This window comes from Numida meleagris, chromosome 1 (assembly GCF_002078875.1).
Source record: "Numida meleagris isolate 19003 breed g44 Domestic line chromosome 1, NumMel1.0, whole genome shotgun sequence".
In the NCBI taxonomy this organism is placed as follows: Eukaryota; Metazoa; Chordata; class Aves; order Galliformes; family Numididae; genus Numida; species Numida meleagris.
This window is the reverse complement of record NC_034409.1, coordinates 67788359-67801236: the sequence shown is the minus strand read 5'-3', so window position 1 is coordinate 67801236 and position 12878 is coordinate 67788359. Positions and strand designations below refer to the sequence as shown.

The 12878-nt window shown below is 38.5% G+C and overlaps 1 protein-coding gene across 13 annotated transcripts in view; it reads right to left on the bottom strand.

The window, feature by feature from the left end:
• Positions 1 to 8968, bottom strand: part of ABCC9 (ATP binding cassette subfamily C member 9) — a 75159-nt gene extending 66191 nt beyond the window's left edge. Inside the window, exons 1-6 of one of the 13 annotated variants that reach the window (XM_021391754.1) lie at positions 8906 to 8968; positions 8578 to 8804; positions 7677 to 7780; positions 7187 to 7226; positions 3090 to 3163; positions 1414 to 1572 (exon numbers count right to left, since the gene is read on the bottom strand). In XM_021391754.1, coding sequence (XP_021247429.1) covers positions 1414 to 1558 — 145 coding nt within the window. In that variant the 5' untranslated portion in view covers positions 1559 to 1572; positions 3090 to 3163; positions 7187 to 7226; ... (1 more) ...; positions 8578 to 8804; positions 8906 to 8968. Of the gene's footprint in view, positions 1 to 1413; positions 1573 to 3089; positions 3164 to 7186; positions 7227 to 7676; positions 7781 to 8577; positions 8816 to 8905 lie in introns of those variants that run through there. The other 12 variants (XM_021391786.1, XM_021391730.1, XM_021391765.1 and 9 more) reach the window with 12 other exon arrangements.

The window sequence follows — 12878 nt, the reverse complement described above, 5'->3', positions numbered from 1 at the left end:
ATTGTATATATACATATATTCCATATAATTTAAGATATCATCCTTTGTTCCTAACACTGGTAGAAAATAGAGTGAATTCTTAGTGGCCACAATGCTATTTCAAACTTAATTGCATAATATCTGCAAAAATATTGAAAGAACTTGCTACAAGTTGATAACAAGGAATGATGGTCTACCCACAGACCTTGCATTGAGTTTCAGTCAGACATTTTTGCAGAACATCCTGTAACTCAAGGATGACTCAGAAATTATCTCAAAGAAAGATCCAGCACCATTGTAAGGATTTCTGTTGGAGAGAGTCCTCCATTACCCTTGTAATTTGCTTTTTTGTTTGTTTGTTTTCCCATCCTTAATTATTCTTCTGTTAAAATTCATTTATTGTCCCCCTGTTTAATTATTTAATTAGCTTGCAGACACTGGATCTTTTCTTTGATTTCTAGTTACTTCGTGTCTCAGCCCACAGGTTCCTGCTGCCTGCTATTAAAACACTTTGGATTCATTTTGTGTGATGGAACTCCTTAAGACTCTAGTTCAAATATAGTCCCAAATTAAAATCTTCCTCATGGAAGATATATATTACTATGCCAATACGTAACACCATGGAAGAAGTGACATGTAATTTCTTACGCTATTATCAGGAGAATATTTAATTTTTATTCTTATTTATTGCTTTTTTAACAGACATTCAAGTGTCTTTATGCACTATGATAACTTAGAATGTCATTGTTTGACAGCCCTGAAAAAATACTAAACTGTATTTATTTCATCACTGCATATACCTAGGATAAAGAGACAACAGTGGAGAAAAATTGTCATTAGAGTACTTGTTTAAACAGGGCTTTTTAACAAGAGTATATAAACTTGAGCTCTTCTAATTCCTTAAATTATTTGAGAGAGATTCATCTTTTCTTATTTTCATTCCCATGGGAAAAGATCATCTCCTTTGCTCTCCTTTTGTTACCAAATGTTGGCAAAAGAAAGAATTATTCCTACAATTCTCCTAGCCTTAGATCCACAACATTCTCTGAAATTTGCATAACTTCAAGGGAATTCAGACTCCCTGTCCTAAGTCTTCTAGTATCCAATAATAGCAAAGATTGCAAGTTGCTAATTTCAAATCTGAAGAAAGCTTTCCCAGAGAGAAGTTTCAAAGCATTTGGAACTGATTTCTCTGGTTCCCATAAATTTTCCCATGCTGTTTTCTTCAGATTTGTATCTAAAATTCCCACTATTTCAAGTGGGTTTGTTTCAGGTTCTCTGTGTTAAGCCATTCTTTCTTTTCTTTCTTAACATTAGTAAATACAAAGCACCTAATAGTTTGCACCACAGGCCTCCAAGCACACATCAACATGGCTGAGTTTAAATGTATGTTCAAGTGCTTGTAAGATTGCATGGCTCCATTGAATAACTCACCAATGAACAAAATTGGAAAGGTGATAAAAAGCAAGAAGACGTGGGGAACCAAGTTGAGAGCATCCACAAAGCAGACATTTCTAAGGACACCAGCAGTGATGTTGTATGCTGAAGCATTGTCGTTACCACAAAATGCGAGCCTCATTGCTTCCAGAAGTTCTGCGTAATACAAAAAAAAAGAGAATATAAGAGATGTGTTGAAGCGCAAGCTGACAACCAAGACTACTAGAATTTCTTTTAGCCAAACATGAAATAAATAAAATAAAGAGATACATGTGGAGCACACTGAACATCTGACAAAGAATTACTTTGTTGTATTTTGAAAATGTTTTGTGACCTGATCATGTATAAATGCGTGAGAATGAAGGCTGTGCTTGTATTAAATACATTAAATGAGTACTTATCCATTGAATATACTGTTCAATGTCTTCTAATGTTATATGGACAAGTGTTAGGGTGAAACAAGAAAGTTTTGGAAAAAAATTATTTCCACTTGTAGTAAGAAAACTCAAATTCACATTAGTTGAATCCTGTGTGTTACTGCTACCTTGGTAAGCCAACACCTTCTGTACAATTCTGTTTGTATGATTTATTGCAATACATTTTCAGTGTAGCTTGAATCTTTGATATTTGTGACTTGATAGCTTTGAATTCACTAACATTTTACATTTTTGCACTGCCTCATAGAACAACAGTGGTCACACACACTACTCATTCCAGACAAAATGCCAAACTCTTAATCAAAGCAAGTTGTTCTGAAGATTACATAGGCAGTAAATCAGCATTTGTGTTTGATCCTGCAAATCCTAATGCACATGCTTAACCTCAGCTAAGCCAGGCTTTGGCTTCTGTAATTTCTTGTGAGAGTATCTTTGGACACAAAGATAAACTCACGCATTCATACTTACGGAGTGTGGGCCACAGCATGATCTAGAGTTATGGCCAGCTTCTGGATTTTATCAATCTGTTCATTATTCTTTTGTTCATTCTTCTTTATAGGAAGATCAAATAAAAATGTTTTCTTGGTGGTTTATTTTCCCCAAATTTATGCTCAGCAATATAGTGTTGTAGAATATGTTAGGTAAATTTATTTCCTTACAACATGTTTTCCAGATTTACATACTAAATGGAAAGAATGTCTTTAACTCAGCAAAGCCTACTGTATACTTTGGTTAACACATCTTTCTGTAATAACTTGGGCATCTGATTTGTGGAATCAGAACACATAGATGCAAAAAATACACAAATACAGTTTTTTTAAAAAGTTAGTTCAGTGGGGAGAAATGCTTTCCTTATTTCCTCAAATGATTCAGATTAGTTTTATGAGTTTACTTATTTAAAAAAGGTAAGCATAGCAAGGCAAGCGTAAACTGCTCAATTACTCCCTTAGAGAGAACACAAACATAAAGATCTTCAAAAGAATACGGAGTTCAAAGAGCCACTTTGAACTTCTGCTAACCCCCATTTTTTTTTAATTTTAAATGGATTTTGCTGGGTCCCGAAAGCATAATCCATGCTGGAATACATCTCTGAAACTTCTAAAGTTAGTTTCATTGGAAAGAAGGTGATAAATACAGCGCTTTTTCCAAACACATCAGTGATTCATGGACTGACATTTACCAGAAGGTAAGCGTAACTCTGGGTTACATGGTACAGAAATGGATGCATGTACTTACTGCGGTGCAACAGCTGATGGGCAACTCACTCAATTTCTGTAGAACAAAATTTGATAGATAATGTGGCCCATTGCCTAGAATGAATAGCATGATACAACCACTATCAATCTGTCATTACATGCTAATATAAAAGATATATTCAAAATGGTAAAAGATTCAAAATGCAAAGTAGGCATTATGTTAACTTGAATTCCTTCTGAATAGACTAAGGAGTTATTAACAGGACAAATATGGAACTTAAAAATAGAATATTTCAAGGAGATTGTTTTTAATTTGTAAAAGCTTGACATGTCTCCTTTAAGAGTATCATAATGGCAGTGATAATCTCTTGAAAATCAGATGTGTTGTTTCCTCATTTTTACTGAAGGTCAGAAGTCCAAGGGAGTTCTGCTGGGAATTTTCCTCCCTTTCCCACAAATAAGGCTCCTTTCTGACACAGCATAGATGCTATTGTGGTCTAGTGGTTGGGTTGGTACTGAAAGGCAGGGGGGGATCCTGGGTTCCATCAAACACTGAATCACTGACTTCCATTGTAGTTTTTGGCTTATAGTCAAAAATAAATCTAGGAGAAATGATTAAAACTGTGTCTAAAAGAAGCTAAGGGAAACTTGTTTTTTTTTCCATTTTTCTGGAAGGGAAATGGACAATTGACTACTTGTAGAGTGCTCTCTCCTAGCTTGGGGAGCACCTAACCACCAGTCTGCAGAAGTTTCGTCCTAGACCTCAAGTGTTAGTCCCTGGAAGTTATCAAGAAATATTCGTAGCAACTTTGCTGAGCCTGGTTTTGGAACAAAGTAAGTTTGACAATACACTGTCTTAAAAAAACACTGCCCTTTATGCCCTTTAGAGGAGAGAATCTGGTCTTATCAATAATATAAATATATAAAGACAGTGCCCATCACACTGGTGATCATTTTCAAAGGTACGTATAAACGGCGCATATCCAGCTACCACCTTTAATAATGCTCCCCTGGCTTAAAATCTATTAAAGCATTCTTGTCAGTGTCACGATGCAGTGTTGACCCAATGCAGCTTGTGATTTCATCTCATAAAATGCTCATCAGCTCCAACTTTCCTTTTTAACAGCACCCATTTCAGGACACGTGTCTAGCGCCATGTGGCAGCGTTAGGGAGCAGAAGAGATAAGAATGGTAGGAAAGATTAATATTCCAGTGATCCTTCCTTCCTTCCTTCCTGGAGATGCATGTTTGAAATTTTTCACTCAAAAAATTGAGCTTGGAAACAAAGACAGTTTGGAAGATCTTGACAGCAGATCATCAAGAAAAAGCAGACTGAAAAGGCTTTAATGTCTCCTGTTCTGCAATACCATAAGATTTCTTTTAACAAAAGGAAAATGTGAAAATGGAAAATCAAATTTAGAAATATTGTGAAAATTTGCAGTTTTGCCTGCTGCTGAATCTCATCAAAATGATGAAATCATAGAACGGCTTGTGTTGGAAGGGACCCCACAGTTTACCCTTTTCCAGCCTCCTGCTGTGGACATGGTTGCCACCCCCCAGCTCAGGCTGCCCAGGGCCCCATCCAACCTGGCCTTGATTGCCTCCAGAGATGGGGCATCCACTGCTTCTCTGGGCAGTCTCTGCCAATGTCTCATCACTCTGAGTAAAGAATTTCCTCCTAACATCTCACCTGAACCTCCCCTCTTTTAGTTTAAAGCCATTCCCCCTTGTCCTATCACTATTAGACCATGTAAAAAGATGGGTCCCCTCCTGCTTATAAGATCCCTTCAAGTACTGGAAGGCCACAATGAGGTCTCCCTGGAGACTTCTCAAAAACTACAGATAGATTTAGAAAATAAGATGGAACACTTACATGACTGACACCTGGACAAATTTGGATTCTTAATAATAATTAGGCTTCCCTTCCATTGGCTTTAGTAAGACTATGTCAGGGTTCAGTCACAAAAACACCTGTAGAGAGGTGAATGGCTGTATATTGCCTACATGAGAAAGTGCTGTTGGTTTCACTTGGTGCAAAGCATCATGCAAGTACATAATTAAATTCAGTGAAGATTTTTTATATGTGGAAACAGACTTTTCACACTACAGAGTATACGAAGGGAGAGATCAAAAAGGGAAAGTTAGGCTGCAGACGTACAGGAGTGATTTGGAGAGATTTCTGTTGTAAGCAGTGGCAGGGAGAAAAGCAGAGGATGTTGCAACTCCGGAAGGTTATCACCTTCCCCAGAAGCAGCTGCCCTTCTACACCTGACTGTCAACTCTTCCTTGGTGATGCTGGCAGCAATGCTGAGCTTCTCTTACAGGAACTGTAACCAGGTGAATTGAGTAGCAAAGCCACGTGCTTATCACCTCAGGAGCTGCTCTAGGCAGCCACCTGCTTCACTGCACTCCACACAGTACAATGGGGAGCCACGCAAATATTAACTCTCAGAACTAACTGACTGCTATCAGCAAGATACTGTTTCCTAGATAAGACGCCTTGCTTGCTGCAAGCCTGAGATGAGATTGGAGCTGAGCTGGGGCAGCTGCCATACTTCAATTTCAGTGTTACCTGAGTCAAGACAAACTTGGGGACCCATGAGTCACAGGAAAAGGCCCACTGGTTTCTTAGCAAATCTTTGCCTATGTGTCTCAAAGGAAGGGACAGCCACTGGAAAGCACACAGCCCTCGTCTTCCCATACAGATTACCAAGACCCTTTTTCTAAGCCTGTGCCCAGTTTGTGATGTTTGGAGCTGTAGGCTTATTTGCAGACAAATGGCTTTGTCTACTGATCAACAATGGTTGCAAGAAGTTCATCCTGACAGCCACTTTAAAACAACAAAATGCATGACCCAAACTTGACTATACAGGAAGGGACAGATTGTTTTGAAATTTGTTGGCCATCTGAAGTTATTGACCACTATTTCTCATCAGGTGGCAGTAGCTTTTCAGGATATATGCTGAGATCCTTGCACACACGTTTCAGAAGAAAAATACTCATAGCTATTACAAAAAAAAAAAAAGGAAAAAAAAGGATTTCTCTGCTATAACTTCTTTTTCTGTTTAACACGGTAGGCCATCAAATTATGCTGAGCTGACTGCACCAAAGTGAGTATATCATTACCTATTTGCTTCACTACTAATTATAGCAGGAATGTTATATTTTATAATAACGTTGCCAAGCATGCTAGGTTTAACGTAGCATTTCAGTCAGGGGGAATGCATTAGTGTGATAAAGATCTTCTGATAGTAAGTCCATGCGCTACATTCAGCACCCCAATAAGGCTGCCAAATGTCAGGTAATTTTTTGTTTTATCTTTTGTACACTGGAGGACTTTTCCTACAAAATTAATGACAAATCCCTCACTTTAACCTCAGTCTTTACAAACACAGAACCAGTCACAAATTTTCAGAGGTGTTTTTTCCTTCTCCCCTTAAAAACAGCCTTTGTAGAGCAGCCAGCTGCAAGCTAAAGCAAAAAGCAGAACTTTGCAGAGGAGGGGAATGGAAAGAACAGTCAAGAGGATGGGTCCATGATGGTGCCAGTGGACAGAGAGTTTCAGCTCTCCTTGACATCATTTGGGAATCTGATTCCCTCTTGGTTTAATTTAATGAGGATGTGAACTATCTGAACAGGAGCTCACCCTGCAATGAAATAGCTAAAAAAACTTATGCCCTTTAAGCATTTACATTTTCATCCTAAAATCTCCACAACTGTCAAACTGAGATTTTCTGGTTCTGGGTTAAGGTGTACAGACATTGTCATAATATACTTAACAGAAATCAGTACCAAAGAGTTTCAGGAACAAAAAGCATTTGGGGAAGAAAAAAGAAAAAGGACAAAGTATTAAGCATGAATGTGATGTAGCATTTAGCCTAAACTCTTACAAATCTAACTTTAACAAACTTAAACATGGAATTCTTAAGACATAGAGTTAATTCCTGAGATACATTTTACCTAAGCTACAGAAAAGAATACAATGGGAAAGTGGTAGATAATGTAAATTTTCATAAAAACAATAAAAACATCCTCACTGAGTGCAAAACTGTAAGAATTCTAGTTAAATATATTTTAATTATCTTAGGGTCTTTTAAATTGGGCTTAAAGCCTTCATATTCAAGAGTTTTATCTTACCTGGATTATCACTCTGTTCTGCACGCTCTGCAAGATAGAACTGTAAAGGAAAGAGCATAAATACAGTCCTCAGGTGGACCTTACTTGGGGGAAATATGAAACTTTTGAAAAGTTTTTGGTTCAGTATTTCTGCTGCCTATATTAAAAAAAAAATCAATAGCTGCATTTCCCATTTAAAACATATCAACTTACAGAATATACTCGGGTCTCAGTTCATATATATATATTTTTTGTCTTACTTATAATGTGCATTATATGTCCACATATGCATATATACAAGTATTCATATATACATGGGTATGTGTACACATACAGATGCAGAACAGAGAAAGTACTCAGAGTTTTGCAAAAGTAGTTGGTTCTTAATTTCTGAATAATGGAGTCTTTACAAAAGCAAGATTTTTCCTTCCTTCCTGAATTTCATAGAGAAAAATTTACCAAAGATCAAATTATGAATTTGTAGGTTCAATGAGTCCTATGGAAGGCCTACCTTGCCACAGATATTAGGTTAGTGCTCTGAATCTCTTCCTTTCCTGGTATGAACCTATTGGTTTATTTTTCCTACCTCCCTGAAAGCACCTGATCTAATGGAACCTGTAAATTACAAATAAGGATTATTTGCAAAGAGTATTGCTAAAGCAATGGCAAAAAAGTGCTGTTCATTAAAAATCTCTTTTATCCCAAATGGTCCAGCACAAAACATTGTTTTCCTTTTCATTTCTATTTCAGCTGTGACCAACTGCCCTAGATACACCCTGCCTCCTCTCTAAGCACTGTCCCGGTTACCTTGGGCCTTAAGGTGATGAATTACTTCAGATGCTTTTCGGCATTTGCATCGCTCACTGGCGTACACCAGCAGCATGATCCAAACCTCACTAAAGCTAATGCAAGGAATCCCATTGACTTCAGCAGGTTTTGGATCAGGCCCCAAACACAGAGAAAATCCCAACAGCAAAACAACTAAACGCGGTACTGACTCTGAAAGGCATCGCACACCAACATCAGCAGCACTCTCATGCATCCAAAACATTTATTTTTCTTTTTTGTTAAGCTCCTTAACGCAATGCAGTTTCAAGCATTGACATGCTATGCTGCCTGCTGCAAAACCTATGACTCCACATGCTAAGACAGGACGGTTTAAAAAAAGAAACAGAACCCTGAGCAGAGCGGCAAAGAAAACATCAGCAGTAGGGGACTGGAAAGCCTGAGAATGCCTGAGAATGGAAAAGGAAAAGGAAAACAGATCTGAGTCGTAATCCCAGGAAAGAACAAGGAGCAGCCCTGTCCCACAGATATAAAGGAGGAGGAGGAGGCAGTTAGCGGGGACGACGGGGGGGGTCACTGCATGCCCCGCGCGCCTGCTGGCTGTTAGAGCAAACTCTGCAGCTTACCTTTGCAAACACAAAACCAAAATACCAACCCCAATTTTCACTCGGTTGTGCTATGTGATCAATATCATCCCGGCGGCAGGATTTTCCTCCACTTAGCGAAGCAGCTCCGAGCCCTGGAGTGAATTATTTTTAGGCTGGTGATGGGAAGATCAGCTGCTGCCTCCTATCGAGTTTCCAAAGCGCACAAACTCCGCTCGTCTTTCTCACACGCCGAAGGGGGCAGGAAGCTGGGAAGAGACAGGCAAGCAAGAAGCACCAATTTTTCGCCTCCTGCAGCCGCAGTCCCCTGGGATTTCTTCTGCTTGCTTTTATTTTCATTTTTACTCACTGGAGTGGTAAGAATCCAAGAGGCTGCACTGCAATGCACAAGCTATGGCCAGATGGGTATCCTAACGTAATTGACTTGGACAAGGTAGTCTAACTTTTGGCAGGCATGGCAGCTTCAGCTTTTGAGGTTTTTTTTTAATTTGGCTTAGTTAATTTGAATTTGACAACATAAATTTATACATTGTCCATCATCCTGAGCAGAAGCGAAAGCATGAGTCTACTCAGATATTTCACTTTACCCCAGATTCCTCCATACTCTTCTTAAAATCTGTTTATTAATCACAGAGAAAACAGCAAATGAGGCATTGGACAGCTTTTCTTTTGAAATAGATTTTTTTAAACCTTGAAATAAAATGCAAAAAAAAAAATTTCTGCTTATTCCAGGGATAAAATTTTCCACACAATTGCCCTTATTTACAATTTTGGCAGCACTGAAAGTTGCTACTTCGAATGAGGGCTGCTCTGAAAGTAATGCCTCTTATTTTATTGTGTTGGCCCATGACATCAGTGCATTTCAGCAGTGGTAACAGAGACCGTGGGTCACCTCCACTGGTGCAGATTTTTACAAGCAGGGCACGCACGCTCTTGTTCATTACTGGTAAAAATGCAGAGCTAATGGTGGTGACTATGTTGCAAAATAGAGTTTTGTAGCTGAGAATTTGGCAGTGTTATTGTGCTTTTTGTATCTGTTATAGTTTCCATGGAAATAAATAGGCGGCATTGCTTTCAGAGTAACCTACATACATATTTCTTTATTAAAAGATCCCTAAGGATCTCTAAAGATTCCTTTGTTTAAAGGTCTCTAAGTTGCCTACATGCAGCTGGCTGGTTTGTTGTCTATTTTCTTTCAGTGCCATTGAACCTAGATACTGCAGGGTGCAGGTATTCCATCATGATCTTTTCATGCTACCAAGCCATAAAACTTGAGGCCAAGAATGGCAAAGGTCTTTGAGTCAGACCTGGGACCTGGTGACAGCATTTGAGAGCATGGTGATTCTGAGGCTGAGCAGCAGACCTGGAGGTCTCTGGGACAGTTTGCACAGACCCAGCAGGACCCAAAGGCTGCATCCAGATCACTGGAAAGTAAATGGTTCCCAGTGGGTTGTGATCACAATATGTTTTCATTCTATGAAAGGTATTTCAGAAAACTCTGGGCTGAAAACGTAGAGGGATGGTCGAATCCATCCATGTAGGGAGATCCATCCAAATCTTGGCAAATGCAGTTTTTCCTTTTTACATGGTTTTTAATAAAATAAATCCTTTTGTCTGTCGGGACCGCAAAAGAGGAGACTCAGATCTAAAGAAAATTGCTGCCTTTTGATAGCTACCGTTGACTTGAAACATCAACACGCAATTACAGTGAGAAACTGAGACAGTCTTCAATCATCCTACACAGCAACTGAAATATTTTTCTTGCTTTTCAGGTTTTTTGCTTAGTTTCCTTCTCTCTCATGTATTAACGTTCAATGCTTTAGGAGGAAGGATCTGAGTTCTGTTAAAAATCCATGTTTCATTAAAAGAGTTTTAAAATAAAATCTTTAACACAACATGTAGCATTTCTGAAAATAGGTACAATTTCAGGCCCAAGTGAGTGAAATTTATGATCAGATCTTTATCAAAACACAAAAATCTAGTTCATTCATTTACATAAAATTGGAAGAAAAAAAAAGAAAATAAATGAAAATAAATGAAAATAAATGTAGCAGCTGCCTGCATGAATATTTTTGCTGTTTTCTAAATGAAGTCCTTTCATTTTTTCTATGTTACAAACTAAAAGGCTTTGTAATGCACATTTAAAAGGATTAAGGAAAGCAGAAAAGGAAAACTCTAAAATGTCAGAAAACTTTCTGCTCTGCTCCAAAATATTTGTTGCTTTTCTTTTTTTTTTGCATTTGTCAGAAAGAAAAAATGAACAAACAAGCAAAACAACAACAACGACATCAAAAAATGAATTCAAAATGATTCAGGATGCATTTGAATCTGCCACTAAAGGGGAAAAACAGGACAATGTTTGGATACACCTGTTTGATCCCCTCTCCCACTCTCACGTGAAGATCCCAAAGGCCCAAGAGCCACTGCTCTACAGCTCCAGCTCACTCTGCCTCCCATCCAACCCTGTCTCCAGTCACAACCCCGTTACTGTCCCCATCCCTGACACTGGGTCTGCAGAGTTGGGAGCACAGTACCATGACTGCTTTACCTGGTGACTCAGAGGTGAAAATGTGTGGGTCTTACAAAACCATGGAGTTTGGGCTGCTGGCTCTCGGGCAGGCAGCAGTCAAATGCTAGAACCCATTAAGATGCTGGTGACATTCTCCACGCTGCATGGAGGCTTGCATCAGGCTGAATCAGCTGAACTCAAGGGGATCTAAATGATGGATGAATACCAGGAGTGGGAAAAGGTTTTAATAGAGTAATACTCACTTATGTGAGTCCAGTCCACTGTGGCTGTGGATTAATCTGCCACAGTTCCTTTCTGAGCACTTTCCACTCTAATTGTCTTGGATTTTTTAACTCACTACACAGCAAAGGGTACTGTGCTCTGGACACAGTTCACATAACGAGCTGTTCAAGAATATGAGGAGTCTCAATTACAGCTCTCTCAGAATTTTACCGTATTGCAGTCCACAAATCTCCCTCTACATGCATTTCATGGCTCACTGACACTCGCAATCAAGTAATAGAATAATGGAATCATGTAAACACAGAATGGTTTGGGTTGGAAGGAACCTCAATGATCATCCAGTTCCAAACCCCCTGCCACGGGCAGGGTTGCAGGGCTCCATCCAACCTGACCTTGAATACCTTCAGGGATAAAATTTTCCACACGATTGCCCTTATTTACAGTTTTGACAGCACTGAAAGTTATTACCTTGTATGAGAGCTGCTCTGAAAGTAATACCTCCTATTTTATTATGTGGGCTATGACATCAGTGTGTTTCAGAAATGGCAACAGTGACAGAGGGTCACATCCACTAGCGCTGCTTGTCACAAACACGGCATGAAGCTCTTGTTCATCACTGGTGAAAACACATAGCTAATGGTGGTGACTGTGTTGAAAAATAGTGTATTGTAGCTGAGAATTTGCTCTATTAAATAGTGTTATTGTGCTCTTTGTTTCTATTATCGTTTTCATGGAAATAATTAGGAGGCATTACTTTCGGAGCAACATTTGTAGTTGTGGCCATAGACAATTCCTCTTCATTCAGCGTGGCCCAGGAGGTTGGGCACCAATGCTTTAAACCTAGGTGTATCATTTATACAAAAGCTCTTTGCTAATAAAGCTGTATAGGCAATTCTAGGAGTAAATTATATATGCTGTGGTCTATCAAGTATTTATTTTACTTCTAAATTTGTCACAGTACTGAATGCTAGAAGTGCTGTGTCAGAACTCTTGCCATCATATGAAAAGACCAGAATGACACAGATTCAAGATTAATTTTAGTTATGCTAACAGTCTTATTTAAAAGAAAAAGGTTTTGTAACTTTTTAATTTTATCTCAAAAAAAAATAAAAATAGATCAACCAAAAAAATGTTAATGAAGTAGCAAAACATCAGTCTTCTATTTTATTTTTTTTTAATTTATTGGAAAATGCAGCCTGGTCTTTGAATAACTGCTCTGTCTCTTTTAAATATTTATTGTGATTAAGCTTGGAGAGAGAGCATCAGAAGATTGGTATTATTTCAAATATTTTCCACAGCTTTTTAAAAAGTTATCATTCCTTGTTTCTATGGGGAAAAATATTGTGGAAAATATATACAGCAAAAGTTCAACAGAGCAACCTAAGTAGAGAAGAACTCTATATGGAGAACTACAAGAAAATCCCAGACCTCAGACTTCATCACTATAAAAGGTGTTAGAAAGCCACAGGGCTTGAGCAGGGATTTACCATCCTTCTGATCTCTGATGTGCAGCACAGTGCAAGTGGTGATTCCCAGGCACCAAATGCAATGCTATGTTTATCTTGGTATT